At 38.7% G+C, this 16400-nt stretch overlaps 1 protein-coding gene across 1 annotated transcript in view; it reads left to right on the forward strand.

Annotated features, from left to right (window-relative positions):
• Positions 1-16400, forward strand: part of ctc1 (CTS telomere maintenance complex component 1) — a 68546-nt gene that overhangs the window by 28534 nt on the left and 23612 nt on the right. The window contains exons 13-19 of the mRNA XM_055661477.1: positions 4362-5022; positions 11165-11254; positions 12145-12285; positions 13116-13210; positions 13706-13815; positions 14410-14575; positions 16231-16308. Coding sequence (XP_055517452.1) covers positions 4362-5022; positions 11165-11254; positions 12145-12285; positions 13116-13210; positions 13706-13815; positions 14410-14575; positions 16231-16308 — 1341 coding nt within the window. The remainder of the gene's footprint in view (positions 1-4361; positions 5023-11164; positions 11255-12144; positions 12286-13115; positions 13211-13705; positions 13816-14409; positions 14576-16230; positions 16309-16400) is intronic.

The raw sequence follows: 16400 nt of genomic DNA on the forward strand, positions 1-16400 counted from the left end.
TTTAACATGAACAGCCACCACAAAGACTCCTCCACATTCCTCACTGTGATGAAAGGCAAAAAAAGTTCAATCATCTTCCCTTCTTTGTTCTCCCGCGGTCGGGGCACTCGAATCTCCCGTTGTCGGGGCTATCTTGGCTCCCGCAACCGGCAGTCGAGCCCTCCGCGTCGGGGCAATCAAGTTCGCGCATCGGGGGAGTCTCAGCTCCCCGTGCCGGGCGATCGGACCCCGGATCGTGGCTAGTCGAACCTCTTCGAACTTTGGAGCTTCCTGACATCAGTCTCCACCCGAGACCGCGAGCTCCTCGATGTTGAAATCCGAAATGTTGGAGCATCGATCCCAGGCAAGGGATCACAGGCTCCGATGGTAAGTCCACGGCCCTGCGGTGGGGCTCAAAGTCTCGAGCAAGGTCGCCAGCTTCACGATGTTGGGCCACAGAGTGACCGGAGAAACGATCTGGAAAATAATTGCATCTCCGGCAAGGTAGGAGATTGCAAAAAAGTTTCCCCCTGACCCCCTCTCCCACCTCCCACATAAAACAAACCAGAGAATATTAACACATACTTGTTAAAACACACTACAAATAACAAAAAAGACAGACAGACACGTGTTTAAATTATCTTTTCTTTTCCAAAAATGGACTTTGACGTCCAGGACAAAAGGAAAAGCAAATTGCTAACTTGTCTACTTCTGATCTTTGTCCATGGATAATAATATAAGAACAGGTAGGCCAATCAGTGCCTGCTTTACCATTCACTAAAGTCTTGGCCTCAGTGAAAGTGCTGCTGAGTGATAAAATGATGACAGCATAGATGTTTACTGGACCAAAGATAACTCCAACTCATCTTGTATGTACTAGTACTTTGGAGTTAACAGAATCTCACTCCATTGCCCCGTCTTCCTTATGGTGCAGTATGGAAACAGACCCTTTGGCCCACCGAGTCCATGCCGACAAATCGATCACCTGTTCACACTACTCTGTTATCCCACTGGCATCCACTCCCAACATGCTAAGGACAATTTTACAGAGACCAATTGACATACAAATCCACACATCTTTGGCATTGAGGAGGAAACCGAAGCTCTAGGAGGAAATGCGGTCATGGGGGAGAACGTGCAAGCACCGGGCAAACAGCACCCAAGATTAGGAGTGAACTTGGATTTCTGAGCAGCTCTAGCAGCTGTGCTCTGTGTCATTATCTCTATACCTTCCTCAAGTATTTATACACTGTTGCCTTAAACATACTTTGCATAATGCAGTGTCTCTTCCCATCCACTGATAATTACTCGCCACCCAACTAGAGGAACAAATTTTTCCGTTCAATTCAATTCAATTCAACTTTAATGTCAAAGCACAAATACAAGTATGAGTACAACAAAATGCAGTTTTGCGTCAGTCCAGTAGTTGTTCCGTGAGCAGAAAACCCCTATAAACAATGGGGATGGAGGGACCGGAGAAATTTATCGGCGGGACTCCGAGTTCAGCAATGTGATTGTATTATTGTAGAAGCTGTTCCTCATCCTACTAGTACGTGACCTGAGGCTCCTGTACCGTCTCCCTGATGGGAGCAAAAAGCCCTATACAAAGACAAAGATTTATGCTTATTCTCACCTTGGTTACGACTGTAATGGGAACAGTCCATGATGTTGGATCTACTTTCATGATATTTCACTTTACCATCCATGACATCAACTTAATGCTCTCACACGATGGACAATCTTTCTGTATTATGTCAAGATTTAAGAAAGATGCCATTTATCACACACAACTTTTAGTTTAGTTTCTTATTGTCACGTGCACTGAGGTATAGTACAGTTGTAGGTAAGTAGCAGACAGTGAATAAAAGTTTCAGGAGACATCCTGGATTTGGTCATGATATTTTCTGTTGGCAAAAATGAAAAGGAAGTTGATGATTATTTGTTCAAAGAATGTAAGAATTAATTTTCCGCCAGGTATTTATTAATCTTTCCTGAGCACTTTGCTTGAGTATTTCAGGAAGCAGGTAAGAGTAAAACACACTTTGATTTGTCTTTCCTTGGAGGATGTTCATACATTCGATTTTTTGTTTTGGCCAGCTTCATTTTTTTAATTTGATGCTAATTTTTAATTTAAGATTTTTTTTGTTTAATTACTTGAATTTAAATTCCCTACTTGCCACGCTAGACTTTTAATCAGATCAATTCCGATCAATTTATCAGGTTGTTGCAAACTCAAACTCAACTATAGTAGCATAAAGGTCATCAGGTTTCTAAATTATTCAGCTGCTAGAGAATAGTGTGCAGCTGCACAATTCATGTTGTTAATAACTTTGGATGACACGCAGCACAGTGGTTAATACTGCTGCTTCAAAGCTTTAGAGATGTAGGTTTGATCTTGCCATCTATGTGGAGTTTCGCTGAACATTTGCCTCGGTCTGCCAAGACCGAATGGATCTCTCAGTTGCTGACCATTTAACTCCTCTTCACACTCCCGCACTGATCTTTCTGCCCTGGGTCGCCTCCATTGTCTGAGTGAGGCTACATGAAAACTGGAGGAACTGCACCTTACATTGTTGTGAGCTGAAGGTCTCGACCTGAAACATCACCCATTCCTTCTCTCCAGAGATGCTGCCTGTCCTTCTGAGTTACTCAAGCTTTTTTTTGTCTATTGTCTTTATATAATCCATTTCAATGTCTCTGTCACAAAAAAAACATAGCAGACAATTAAATTCTCAGGTAAACTCACTCTCGTGTTAAAGTGAGTGCATCTTCTAGTTGGATGATTATTCTGTATCCAGTAACTCACTGAATAATAACCATAGAAAGTTCCTATAAAACTGCTGGCACCCTCTTAATTCTGTGGCATACCTGGAGAGGAGGCAAGAAAATGTCAAGGGGTAAAAAGTAACTGCTGTTTGGAGAAATTGATATATCACGTTTGCTTAAAAAGTTGATTTCATGGATACATAGATAGTAGGTGCAGGCGAAGGCCATTCAGCCCTTCGAGCCGGCACCGCCATTCAATGTGATCATGGCTGATCATCCACAATCAGCACCACATTCCTGCCGTATCCCTTGATTCCGCTAGCCCTAAGAGCTCTATTTAACTCTCTTTTGAATGCATTCAGTGAATTGGCTCCTCTGCCTTCTGTGACAGAGAATTCCACAAATTCACAACTCTGTTATTTCCTTTTTGCAGTGCCAGGTCTTTAAATGTAAAGAAAAATAATTCCAGCAACTTGAACGAACATATAATTTATTAATATATATTAATGTATAATATAATTTATGTATCAACATGTCAAATACTTAGGTTTAATTATATAATTCACAAGTTAATTTGCTCATTTTTAAAGTGGTAAAAATGGTTATTTATGTAACAAAGTTGATGTGAGTATTTATGGTAATGCAACATTAAATAAACACGGGGTCCTAGTCAAAATAAGCATTGCACTTGAAATGAAACCATCCCCCCTCCCTCCTCCCCTAAACCAGTGAAGGGGCATGGCTTCTGTGTGAGAGAGGCTCTGCAGTATTTTTCCACTGGGTTGTCGACGTGGCAAGGCTTGCTGAGAGCGGGGATGATGGGAATGGTTCAGGAAGACATTAGCGGCTGCAGCCTTTGCGTTGAAACCAAATGTAGGGAGACTTGTAACCATTGAACGATTTTTTTTTTTTGATAATTAAGAGCAGTAACTGCGATTTTAATTTGCAAATCTAAATAAAAATGCGCCCTGTGCAAATTTTTGCGCGGCATAAGTAAAATCTGCAGTGTGGAAAGGCGTGAAACGTCCTTGCTTAGGAAGGAGGGCACATTTAGTGGCTATTATCTGCAATGCACGTCATTTGTGAAGCCGTGGGGATTTGGTAGGTAGGAATTGGTTCGGGCAGGAAGCGTAGAGGGCGGGGTAGCTCACTGCAGCAGATGTTTTTGTGGTCGCTGAGAACTCTTCAGTTTCAGCCGGCGGCCAGCTTTGCTTTTTGTTGCTTGTTCCACTGAAACCCCACACTGCAAGCTCATTGCAATTACAAATACTCTGCAAAAAGCACACACGCCATACCACCTCTAAGTACCATTTTTGTGTGTGTGTGTGTGCGCGCACAAGTTTGGTAATTTTTAGTTTTAAATCCTATTTTGACAATTCCTGCCCCTCTGTGTGTGTGTTTGGAAATGTTTGTTTTGTTAAAATCCTATTTTGACCATTTCTCCCCCTCTGTGTGTGTGTGTGTGTGTGTGTGTGTGTATGAGAGAGAGTGTGCACATATTGGGTTTTTTAAATTGTTTTTGTTCCTATGTTTCACCATTCCTTCCCCACGCGCGCTCTCTCTCTCTGTGCACAAGATTGGCATTTTAATCATGTTTAAATCTTATTTTGAAACAGGGTCTACGTTGAGTGCTGTGCGGGTGATCTGCAAGTGTTGGGGAAGAGTGCGAGTCCAGAGAGAGCAAGCCCAACGCCGCCAGCCACTGCTGGAGTGAATGCCCGAACCTGCAGCTGCAATGGTGCATGCAAAAACCATGAGGTCAATAGCATCACATCCAATCAGCACCAGCACGGCCCTTCCCTTCCCAAAATGCCTCTGCTGGAGGAAGTTGTGCTGCAAGAAGGCCATGTTGGTGAAAGTAGAAGAACTGTCTGTTCACACCCATTATGGAGCGGCAGAGCAGCGGCGGCGTCCCCGAGCGTGAAGGAGCAGCAGCGAGGAGCAGCTACTTGCACTGTCCACCCGGCAGCATGCAAAGGCAAGAGGAAACACAAACGCCGCAGTGTAGGCTGCGTTACACAGTTAATGGTAGTAACTCACAAAGATGCCTTGATGCTCAGGAACTGTCAATATGGCAGAAGCGAAGGCTCTGAGCATACTAATGGTTCTGTCGAAGCACTCGGCAAGAGGACTAAGGCAGGGCTGGGGCTTTCTTTCCACGTTACTGCATTTACCCTAGAAAGCCCCAGACGCTGGAAAGATGAAGGAAGCATCGAGGGATTGCTGGAACTGGAAACAGACCCCACTCTTTGTTCCGAATACGACAACCGTACACAAGTAAGTGTTATTTTAATTGAACTTTGTCCTTGGAAAAACTAGTGCTGTGATGCAGCACAATTGGAGCTACTTAATTATAGCAGCCATGCCTGTTACTGCACTGCTCCAATCTCTGAAATGAAAGTAAATTTGACACAAACTTATTTTGGTAGATTTGAAAACCTTATTTGGATAAATCTAAACTAAAAGCAAACGACCGCATTAACCCTTTAGGTATTTTTTCCCCTTAATACCTTAATACAGCTTGTATGTTTTTTTGCTGTTGCAGAACGACACAGAGGTCAAGCCTTCAACCACCGATGGTCTTATTCAAGCGATTAATATGTTGCACAAGGTTAATAATAGAAGAATACTTGTTACTGTTGACCTTCAGTGTGCTAGTTTGCAAGGTTATGGTCGTGAACAAGTATTGCCTAGGTTGTGATCGATTAACTTGTTTACTGAATACAACTAAAACTGAACTGATGATCCATGAGTTATCAAAAGATTTCTTTGTTTGGGTGTTGGCTTTGTTAACTCTTTGTGCTGAAGGTTTCATGATTTAATCAACCCCTTTCATGTATTTTGTCATTTTGTATTATGCTTGCTTCTTTGAGCCTTCGGTGGAGGGAGGTGGTAATTTTTAATCAGCCATCTTAACTATTCTGTATAATTTCAAGTGGGTTTTGTAATAGTAAGACTCTGCTTCCTTAATTTTAAATTTTTCATCTTTGCCTTGTAGAACTGAAGCTGCTAATCTGTGGTATAAAAAGATCTTTAAAATATCTTTGGCTAACAAACTGCCCTGAGAAGTTATACATTTTCATCTGCATTGAATACTGTCATGGTACAAATGCCTCTTTATGCCTGCATACAGTTTAACTCTTGAGAAATTGGTGAACAATTAAGTTTGGTGGACATAAACAAAAGTTGTGACAATAAAGTGATTGATTGCTAATAACAGTTCAATAGAAGTGTGGTCTCCATGTCTGAACTCTGTGGGTTGTCAGAAAGAACACACATACAACTAACTGTTCACCAAGCATTTATTGATTTTTTCAAGAATTCACTTCATGCTCTCTTTAAAGGGTTTAAGATATACCAAATCAAATGTATACTAAGCTGTACATAAACCTTCCTCTAACCTTGTTTAAAATAGTTTTGCAGGTTAATTCTATTGTGTTCATCATTTTCTGTTTACAGGATAAACACTCATTTGGCTTGGTATGGTGGCCTGTTTTCTGAGTGCAAATGTTCTTCTCTGTGTGAAGTTATAGTCATCTGGAAAGAATGGATAATATGAAACATCAAAATTGTTAATTGGCATCAGTAAAGATGCAATATTTTTTGTTTATACATTGGCATTTAAAAAATTTTAGTGATACAATTCATCAAGTTCATGAAGAATATTTTGTAAATTTGTGCAAAATAATTCAGCCGTCAAAACCAATCCATTTGCAATATTTCCTGAAGGACCAAATGTAAAGCCCCTGTGTGTTTTTATTGGTGAATTAAACCCTTATGTACGGACTGAAATTTTGTAGCTATTTTTTTTTTTAACATTCAGAAATGCTTTATTAAAGATATTATTTTCCAGGTTTTTAAGCCCAATTTGTGGATTTGTCAACATATTGTTCAGCAATTAGAGGTTAAGCAGGAAAATAAGCAACATTTTACTACCAACATTTTAAAGAGTTATTTTGCAATTAAGTTTCTGTTAATTCAGAATTATTGGGTAGCAAATGCTGAATTTTGGGGGTAGCAAATGCACTTAATATTGTTTGGTGTAATTTAAGAGCTCAGAATTTATAGACAAAAATTATTGTCAGCAATTTTGATCAAAATGTTCTGTTTAATCTTTTTAATGTCTGTGGATGAATTACTTTCATATGGCTCATGACATTTCCCGCCAATTTATGGGTGCCCGGAAGTAGGTTCAGCTTCTCCTCGTCTTTACAGTGAAGACTAGCTTTGAGGAAGCGCCATTTTATTACAAAATTCATTCTTCCTCTTGCAAAGGTTGAGGCAGCGAGAGAAACCACACAAGGATAGAATTGCCGTGCTTACATGTGTATTTCTGCCAGTTGCTGCTTTTGTTAAGCCTTTGGCAGCAACTGCAGTCTGTCTAACATGTCCTCATTGTTCGTTTGGTGGGCTCTACAGTAAAAGGGTGCAAAATTAACTCTTGCATTCTCGGGTAAATCAAAGATGGAAAAATACACTGCCCATTATTTTTTATTTGCCACCAGCGAAGAGAATCTTCCAATGAATCTAGCGTTGTGTACACAATTTCCCTATATATGCCCATTTTATTTTGGAAATTGTAGTGTTGTAAGTATAAAAACATGTTAAGCAGCAACGTAACTTAACATTGAAATAATGCAAATTTATTTTTGTTTGCAATATCCCATCTCCTGCAATCATGAGGTGGGATATTGTGAAGGTGTGAAGGTTCAACTCCTGGCATTGGAAGAACAATTAGAATAAGGGACCCCAAACTTGTATTTATCACTGTTTTTGCAGATAGTTTTATTCAAATGCCAATTAATGAATGTAGATGTAATGAAATTCATATGAAAATATTTTGAATATAGGATTTAAAAAATTGGTGCGTTGAATGACTTCTTTAGAGTTTATTATCTTGGTTAGCCTTTATTCAATCTGAAATTTAAAATTCAAGATAATTCCGAAAACATTTCCAGATATAAAAGTTTAAAACATTTTTTAATTCTTCATGATGTCAATCAAAATCTGAAATGAGATTGACATTGGTGTAAATAGCTTTACTAATATTGGTACTATAGTTTTAAAAACACTATGACGCATTCTCACTTGACGCATTCTCCTTGAAGTTTCTCCATGAGAATGAAGAAAGACATGCAGGGTATTGTGCAGTCTCTACTGCTAGTATGTATTCAAACAATGTACTGGCTAAACACCATGGCACACATTTTAATTGCACTTTGTCACCCAAAAATTGTTCTCCAAACATCAAATCTGGTGGCAAGTGTTTAATCTTATCACTTCTCTTATTTCATGTAGTAAACGTAATGACAATTGTGAAATGGGTTTGTGAATTAAAATTTGGCATTGGATATTTTCGTAATAGCCCTATTAGAAAATGTGAAATTTGCAATCCCCAGTCACATAGTAATGACACACACAAGTTACAGGTATCTAAAGTGCTTATATTTAATATTGGCGTTCATACAAATGAACATATCTATTTTGCAGTATATATTACTAATGTAAACAAAAATTGTATTGTCGCAAAAATTAAACACAGTTCAAATAGGTAGTTTTACAGAAAGGGGTTTGCAACAATTGATAAAGCTTTCACCAACAAAATGGCTGCCAGTGTGCCTCTTGACATGGTGATGTGGTTAATACAGACTGAAAAAAATTCTTAATCAGAATTAATACTAAGGATATATTTCAGATAGTTATTAATTGGCAGAAGACAATTCATTTAAATGTCTATTTTGGACAAATTCTTACAAGTAGCTAAAACTCTTTTAATAATTGTTGAAATCACCAATGCTATCTCGTATAGTGGCATTTAAAGGGAATAAAAGATGTGGGCAAAGCCTAAAGATACAATTAAATTGTGGCCTTTGCTGCACATGGAGGGTGGAATCCATGGTTTTGTATTGGTCAAACCCAACACATTGGACAGATCGTTTTCTATTTCCTGTTCATGGTATTTTATGGCGACAACTTTATTTTCATCAACGTAGTTGTTCAGATTCTAGTCCCATGGTTTACCACACCCCAGGGATTTTGTAATAGGCAATAGTGTTGTATCATAGATTTGTCGATTCTGCATGCTTGACAAAACTGATATTTAGCAAATAAGGCAGGATTGGGAACTTGGGTTTTCAATCATATCTTAATTTTTTGCTGTAAAATATTGATTGATTAATCACAGATCTTCCAGGTAGTTTCTCTCTTTTTGACACAATTTCCCATTGCAGTAGTGAACTTCCATTTAATTCTCATTTTTGTAGATCAGCGGTATCAGCATAATATAACACATATTTAAGGAAAATAAGTACCAATAATATAAACAATGGAGAACTCATTAGTGTGAAGCAAGATGAGTAAGCCTATGGTTTTTCCATTCTAGTTGTAATGAGAACCGTTATAACTGTCCATTGGCATTTGTACATCACCATTCATATTTTACACAACTACTGCACACATTGTAACTGCTGTTTGGCAATTAGAAGTCCTTGGTTTTGGAAGGAACTGTTTTTGTCCTCATCCCTTCCACAGACCCACAGATTCGCTCAAATCTAGTGATGTTAACCAAATTGCATTTCAGAATAATGAAGCTTAGTTTCTTCTGTTAGTGTTGCAGTGTTTAGCTCATTGATGTATTCCCGATTTCCATCTTGTAAATAAAGCAAACATTTGAGATGAGGTGTGGCTTGCATCTCAGGATTGCTCTTCCTTTGACAACAGAAGTATAGTTAATGGAAGGTAGACACAAAGTGCTGGAGTAAATCAGTGGGTCAGACAGCATCCCTGGAAGAAAAGAATAGGTGACTTTTCTGGTCGGAACCCTTCTTTCCACTGAACTATAAACCAGCATCTTTGATATAAACCAACATCTGCAGCTCTTTGTTTCTATGGTTAATGAAAGACTCGGTGGTTGGGGTATATGAATAGAAATTTTACCTCAAATCCAGAATCCTTCTAAAATGATAGAATCTCGGTTGTAAATGTCAAGTGAAGCTGAATATCCACGTTTTAGATATTTTTTTTTGTAGAAATTGCGGTCATTGGGTGACAGTTTGAGAAATGCCATTGTATTAATTTTAGGGATTTGCATGATCTCAGTTAGCTTTGGTTTGTATGTGGAACTGAAATCATCCATATGTTGTCAGGAAGATCAGATTATTGGATCCACAAGTTCTATACTGATTTTCCTTATTGCTTTACTTAAGTATTAATGCAACTGACTCCCAAATGAAATTGATAAACTTGAGAAGAAAAGGTTAATTTATAAATTATTTATGTTTTGAACTCCCCATTTTAATTTTCGTTAATTTGAATTAAATGAACTGCAAGCAAAACATTTTTGCAATCTAGTGCAATCATTAAATCAGAACGTTTTTGTTTAACATTAATTAATGTTCAACATTAATTTTGGTCCCAACAAATGCACCAATATATTTCAATGTTATAAATGCTTACAAAGCTTAATTTTGCAAGCATTTGATTCTCATTCTCAGGACTTCCTCTTTTGTTTCTGCAATATGGTTTAGCCAATTAGGTCACTTGAAGCTCTTCTGAGAATTTTAAAAAGTTTTTTTTGTTCTAGAACATGCGTGGAAAATCCATTGCATCAAATAGCTGCGGTGTCAACCACACTAATGTTAATGCCATGCAGAAGTCCGAATTTGGCAGATCTTGTTTTAGTAATGGCATGCACAATAAAATCCAGTGGGTTGGAGGATTGGTTGCATCCAAATCCATTGGGTTGGTTGCAGCATTGTTCCTCCATATGGCTCCATTTGTCCTTGTTTCCCTCTTTCAACCCAATTGTGTATGCAGGTGTTAGAAGCAACTGTAGTCAATAAACGTTGACTACAATCATATAACGGTTTTATCTGCGCTCTGAGGGCAGTGAATACAATTCCACCATTTGAACATGGATATTTTACCCGGATTGTATCTTTATAGAGTTTATTTTTATTTCTATGTTTTTTTGTTTTGCTGTTATCTCTACCATTAGTGAGTTTTCTGCTTCTACACTGTATAACATGAAAACTGAACATTTCCCAGTGATTGCTTCTGAAGCCATAGTTTATTTAACATTAACATTTATGCTTAAAACTAATGAACCGTACACCACACAGAGTGTGCTGGATGTATGGAATGAGTTTCTGGTGGCTGAAACTATAACATGTAAGAGGCATTTGGACAGGTACATGGATAGGAAAGGTATAGAGGCGAATGGGCCAGACAGGTGGGACGTGTCGCTGGGGCACCTTGGTCGTAATGGGCAATCTAGTCCAAATGGCTTGTTTCAGTGCTGTATCACTCTGACTCCATGACCCTAAATTTAGATATTTGAATGAGATGAATACTTGAAATAATAGCACTTGCTAGGGAGGTATAAATATAGTGTGTAACCTTTCCTACAATGTCATTGCAGGTGCAGCTGGATTTCATGGGTGAAGCTGTGAGATGGTACCATCTGATAAACCACGAGGGAGTTTACCGAGTCATTGGACCAGAACAGGTGGTAAGAGAACAAAAAAATATGATTATGAATGTGATTTTTGTGTGTGTGTGTGGTGCACCTCTCAATAAAATGTAACACAGTTTGTGGTTGGTTTTGAACTCATCACAGTGAGGGAAGGAAAGATATCACAACCTATTGGTCCTGATTTTGCTGAAAAATCTTGTCTGTTCTGAAGTAAACCACGAGTATTCAGTTGTTGAAATGTCACTAAATCAGTGTTTGCACATTTGTGGTTGAACATGAAAGTTATAAAATTGGTGAATAAAAGATATGCTTTTTCATTAACACACCTCTATGGAGCCAGCAAGTAGAATGTAATCGTGCTGACATTGACAGTATTTACACGGCAACATTTCCTCACACTGGATTAAACCTGGGGCAGAATCCCGAACCTCATCAAATTCCATCAGGATTGTGGTGCCGAGGGGAAGGAACAAAGTACTTTCATCTTTTTGTAATTTATTTGTAGGGGTTTTAGATTTAATTTAACATGTTTGTTTACATTCATTTTTAGAAGTCTAGATTTTTTAAAAACATTTACTTATGCTTTTTAATTTTGTGTAAAATGCCCAATGACTGATAGTAGAACTGGGGACAATGAATTTGAAGGAGCTTTGAGGCATAGCTTCTTGAACTCATGGCTCAGCTGGTCCACAAGCCTCATTGCTGGGATCCAAGATGATTCAGGCAAACAATGTTGTTCTCCACGTCCCTGCTCAGATACATTGATGCTTGCGACTGGGGATTGCAAGTCCCTGCAAGCAAGACCTGGCCCACAGGAATTTCATCATGATACCTACTCCGCAGCGGTAAATGCTCGAGCAACTTGATTTTGTGTAATTTCCTCTCGAAGGTGATTAACATGCTCTTATTTTATTTTACTTATTCAGGGAGCATCTGTTTTTGAACAGCACTCTTCCTCCATTCCATTGAAGACTCTACAGAGCATGAATTGCCCTCGCTGCCTTGTTGTTCAACCTGACTGGAAGTTCCAGTATATTTCCACGTTCTCTGATTTACGCCAATCCCCAGTAAGCTGATATTATAGAACTCAAAAGTGAATCAAAGATATCTGTTTCCCATTGTACATTATGTTGTCTTGCTAATGAGCTATGGAGAATAGGAAGATTGCCATTATATGTAATATATGCTGTGTTGTGCAGTTTGATGGTTTAAGATTTCACCTCAATGACACACTATGACAGACATTGAAAGTAAGCGAGGGAAGATAGTTTAACATTGGTAAATAAAAGATCCATTAGATTATTATGTATGTTATTATTCTGTCAGTAATAACATGGGTTTCATTGTCACTAGTTTCATAAGTGATAGGAGTAAAATTAGGCCATTCGGCCCATCGTTCTACTCCGCCATTCAATCATGGCTGATCTGTCTCTCCCTCTTAACCCCATTCTTCTGCCTTCTCCCGATAACCTATGACACCTGTACTAATCAAGAATCTATCTATCTCTGCCTTAAATATATCCACTGACTTTGCCTCCACAGCCTTATCTGGCAACGAATTCCACAGATTCACCACCCTCTGACAAAATAAATTCCTCCATCTCCTTCCTAAGAACGTCCTTTAATTCTGAGGCTATTACCTCTAGTCCTAGACTCTCCCACTAGTGGAAACATCCTTTTCAAATCCACTCCATCCAAGCCTTTCGCTATTCTGTGCATTTCAATTAGGTCCTCCCTCGTTCTTCTAAACTCCAGCGAATATAGGCCCAGTGCCATCAAGATTTTTATATATTGCATTATTTAATGGACCTTGGCACATGTTTTTAAAGTATCATTGTCGTAAAATGATAGTATTCATGAAAGCTTTTGCTTACTGGTAAAATTATTTGAATTGCAGCTTTCCAAAAAACAAACAAATACATTTGCTTACTTTGAAAAATTGGCCTCAGAAATTCCTCATCCAAGAACTGTTCAAGACGTACTCTCTGGCAGGTAAGCGTATAAATGAAAAAATGAAAATACCCCTTTCCCTGCTCTTTTGATTATTTTTCTATCCTCCATCTCCTGATTTACAATGTCTCGTTTATGGTCCTCTCAACTGTAGTGAATTTCAGAATCCAAATAGCCATTTTGCAATTGCAAGTTCAAACTCTACGTAAAATAAAGGCTTTGGATTATGCACCTTTTTTGGTGTGTTTTTGAGCTCAATACCATGCTTTCCCTGTGTGTGCGCTTTTAGTAGGAACACTGGGCATCAAATGGTGTGGGAATCCTATGAAGTATTTAGGCATTAGACATTTCCGTCATTAAATTATATTGTTCACCATATTTCTCTTTGAACTTATTTTTTCTAAGTTTAACAGACAAATACTTTAGATTAATTCTAACATATTGTAAAATCCAAAAAAGGAGAAATTTGGCTTTGTTTTAGGAAAGCACATTTTGTGATGTCCTCAATTGGAGTCTTATATTTGGATTATCTACCAGTTTCTCAGCATCGCTTGTCTCTTTCACGGGAATTATATTGGAAAGAATGTGCTTTGAATCCAAAAGAAGGCCCAACTTTCCATCTTTTATAACTGATATCAATACAAAAGGTAAGAGTACGGTAAAATTGTAAGCTATACCAGCGAAGTACGTTGCCTGTAATTCTGAAATTAGTGCCCCTAGTCAAATGCTGTAATATTATAGCAATGTTGGATAATAGCAGGAGTTTTGCCAGAATTTCTTATCTCAGTCACAAATAAGGTTGACCATGGAAGATGCTCTGAAGCAGACAAAAAAAGCTGGAGTAACTCAGCGGGTCAGACAGCATCTCTGGTGAAAAGGAATAGGTGATGTTTCAGGTCGAGACCCTTCCTCAGACTTTGAAGACTTGGCCCTGAAGCGGTTCTAGATTAAGCATAGGGGTTTTTTTTAAAGTCACTAAGTGGTGGAGTAATGCAGTGAATTAGACAGCAACCCTGGAGAACATAGATAGTTGGATTAGATAGCAACCCTGAAGGAACATAGAGGTTTTGTCGGCCGGGACCCTTCTTCAGAAAGAGTTGTTTTTGTGTGGACAATTTAACTTTTTTGTGCTCTCTTGATGTTTGTCTGGGCACAAGTTGAATGAGGTCAATTTCTTGCAATATCTCCCAGTGAGTGGGTTTTGTTTTATTTAACATTCCTTGCCTCTTGCTTATCGACAGGTGTATTGGTTCCTGGTGACTGGGGTCTGAAGTTCACCATTGGTCATGTTCAGGATAGAACCATAGCCTTGGATGTCTATGTCGACCTCTCGCAATTAACCTATACCATTGGGATCTTGCCTGGAACCATTGTGGCATTCTATAATTTAGAGAGAATTACATCCAGGTTAGTTTTCTATTGAGGAACAAAAAGTAGCCTTTTGAATCTGCTTTGTCACTCTTGTACCATGTTGACTTTGTTTAGTTTAGAGACGCAACATAAAAACAGGCCCTTTGGCCACCGAGTCCGTTCCAACCAGCGATCCCCACACATACTAAGATTATCCTACACGCACTAGGGACAATTTTACCAAGCCAATTAACCTGCAAACCTATACATCTTTGGAGTGTGGGAGGAAACTGGAGCTCCCGGGGAAACCCCATGCTGTCACGGGGAGAACTTAAAACTGCGTACAGACAGCACCCATGGGTCAGGATCGATCCCAGGTCTCTGATGTTGTAAGGCAGCAACTCCCCCACTGCACCACCCTGTCACCCAAACCATACATATCACAGCTCCACCTCCCATGACATTCTTACTTTAACTTTATTAACCAATCATAAGTATGGTAATTATCCCACCTGTTTTGCAAGGTAACTCTTGATTTCCAATCGCCTATGAAGACAAATGTAGTTATGTGGCTTCAGCCCAAATTTTAAGATTGAGTATTATCTTGCATGGTTATCTGCCTTGGACACTAATTACCAATTGTTGAGTCTCTGTACCATCTCAAATACCGGAATGAAATCATTTATTAACTTATTTACACTCGAGGATGCAACCCAAATTGATGCCACCAGTCTTTATCATTTAACCCTCTTAGCTCCAGTATAAATTTGGAGAATGTGTTCTACGTCCCCCATGTTCCGTGTGAGGTACGGTGCTCATAATTGAAACCATTTTTTCATGGATCTATACCGAATCCTTGCTACGTTTATGTAATACCGACCCATTGAGATGAAAAGCTGACATTTCATTTGTGTTGACCATTTTGTACCAATCTGTAGGGTCAAGTGGTTATTGGATTTGTGTTGCCAAATAACTCCATTGAATCCTAACGTTTGACCATTTAGACAATATTTCAGTTAACCTTTGTCAGATTCATAATTTTTGTTTTTTACTGAAGTAACTAGTCTCGCACTCAATCCAAATTAATTTCACATGGGAATTGTGCCTGTTGCCAGAATGTCATGGTTTTAATTTTATCAATTCGACGGGAATCCGGTATTGAGAGGTGCTTCATACAGCCCTCCAGGGGCCTTTCTGAATGAATTAAAAGGAACACTAAAACAAAATAGTTGCAGGTTTGACAGAATAATGAAAACATTTTTGAGTCAGTGGCACGGGAAAGGTAGGGTGGATTAACGTGTAGGAAGGAAGTGCGGATGCTGGTTTACACTGAAGATAGACATAAAATACTGGAGTAAACTCAGCGGGACAGGCAGCGGCTCTGGTTAGAAGGAATGGGTGATATTTCGGGTCGAGACCCTTCTTCAGACTCAGACTTCAGATTAATATTGTTTACCGACTGTTCATTTCTTCATAGATAACCTACCCACTGAATGTTTCTGGTATCTTCTGCATTATTATTGAGAAATATTTTTTCTTTGAATGTTGATGCATAGCATCCTGCCCTCTGTATCCAACTATACTTTTAAAAGACTGATATCAAATGCAATTGTAAAGTCTGAGTCACCTTAACTTAGTTCAGACTGTAACCTTGCAAAAACATTTTTCAATGAAATTACCATCTCAGTTTAATTGTTCAAATTGTGTTTCAGGCACAACAATGTGTACTGCAAATTCGTGCCTCGGAGTAGTGTTTCAGTCCTTGCGTTTTCTTCGTCGGAGGCTAAAAGGTTAGTTTGATTTTTCATTTTGTTTAGTTTGTGTGAAAGCTCAATGTTGAAGAGCCTGTACATCATAACGATAGTCGACTATTCCTCGAAGA

This window comes from Leucoraja erinacea, chromosome 33 (genome assembly GCF_028641065.1).
Source record: "Leucoraja erinacea ecotype New England chromosome 33, Leri_hhj_1, whole genome shotgun sequence".
Classification (NCBI taxonomy): Eukaryota; Metazoa; Chordata; class Chondrichthyes; order Rajiformes; family Rajidae; genus Leucoraja; species Leucoraja erinaceus.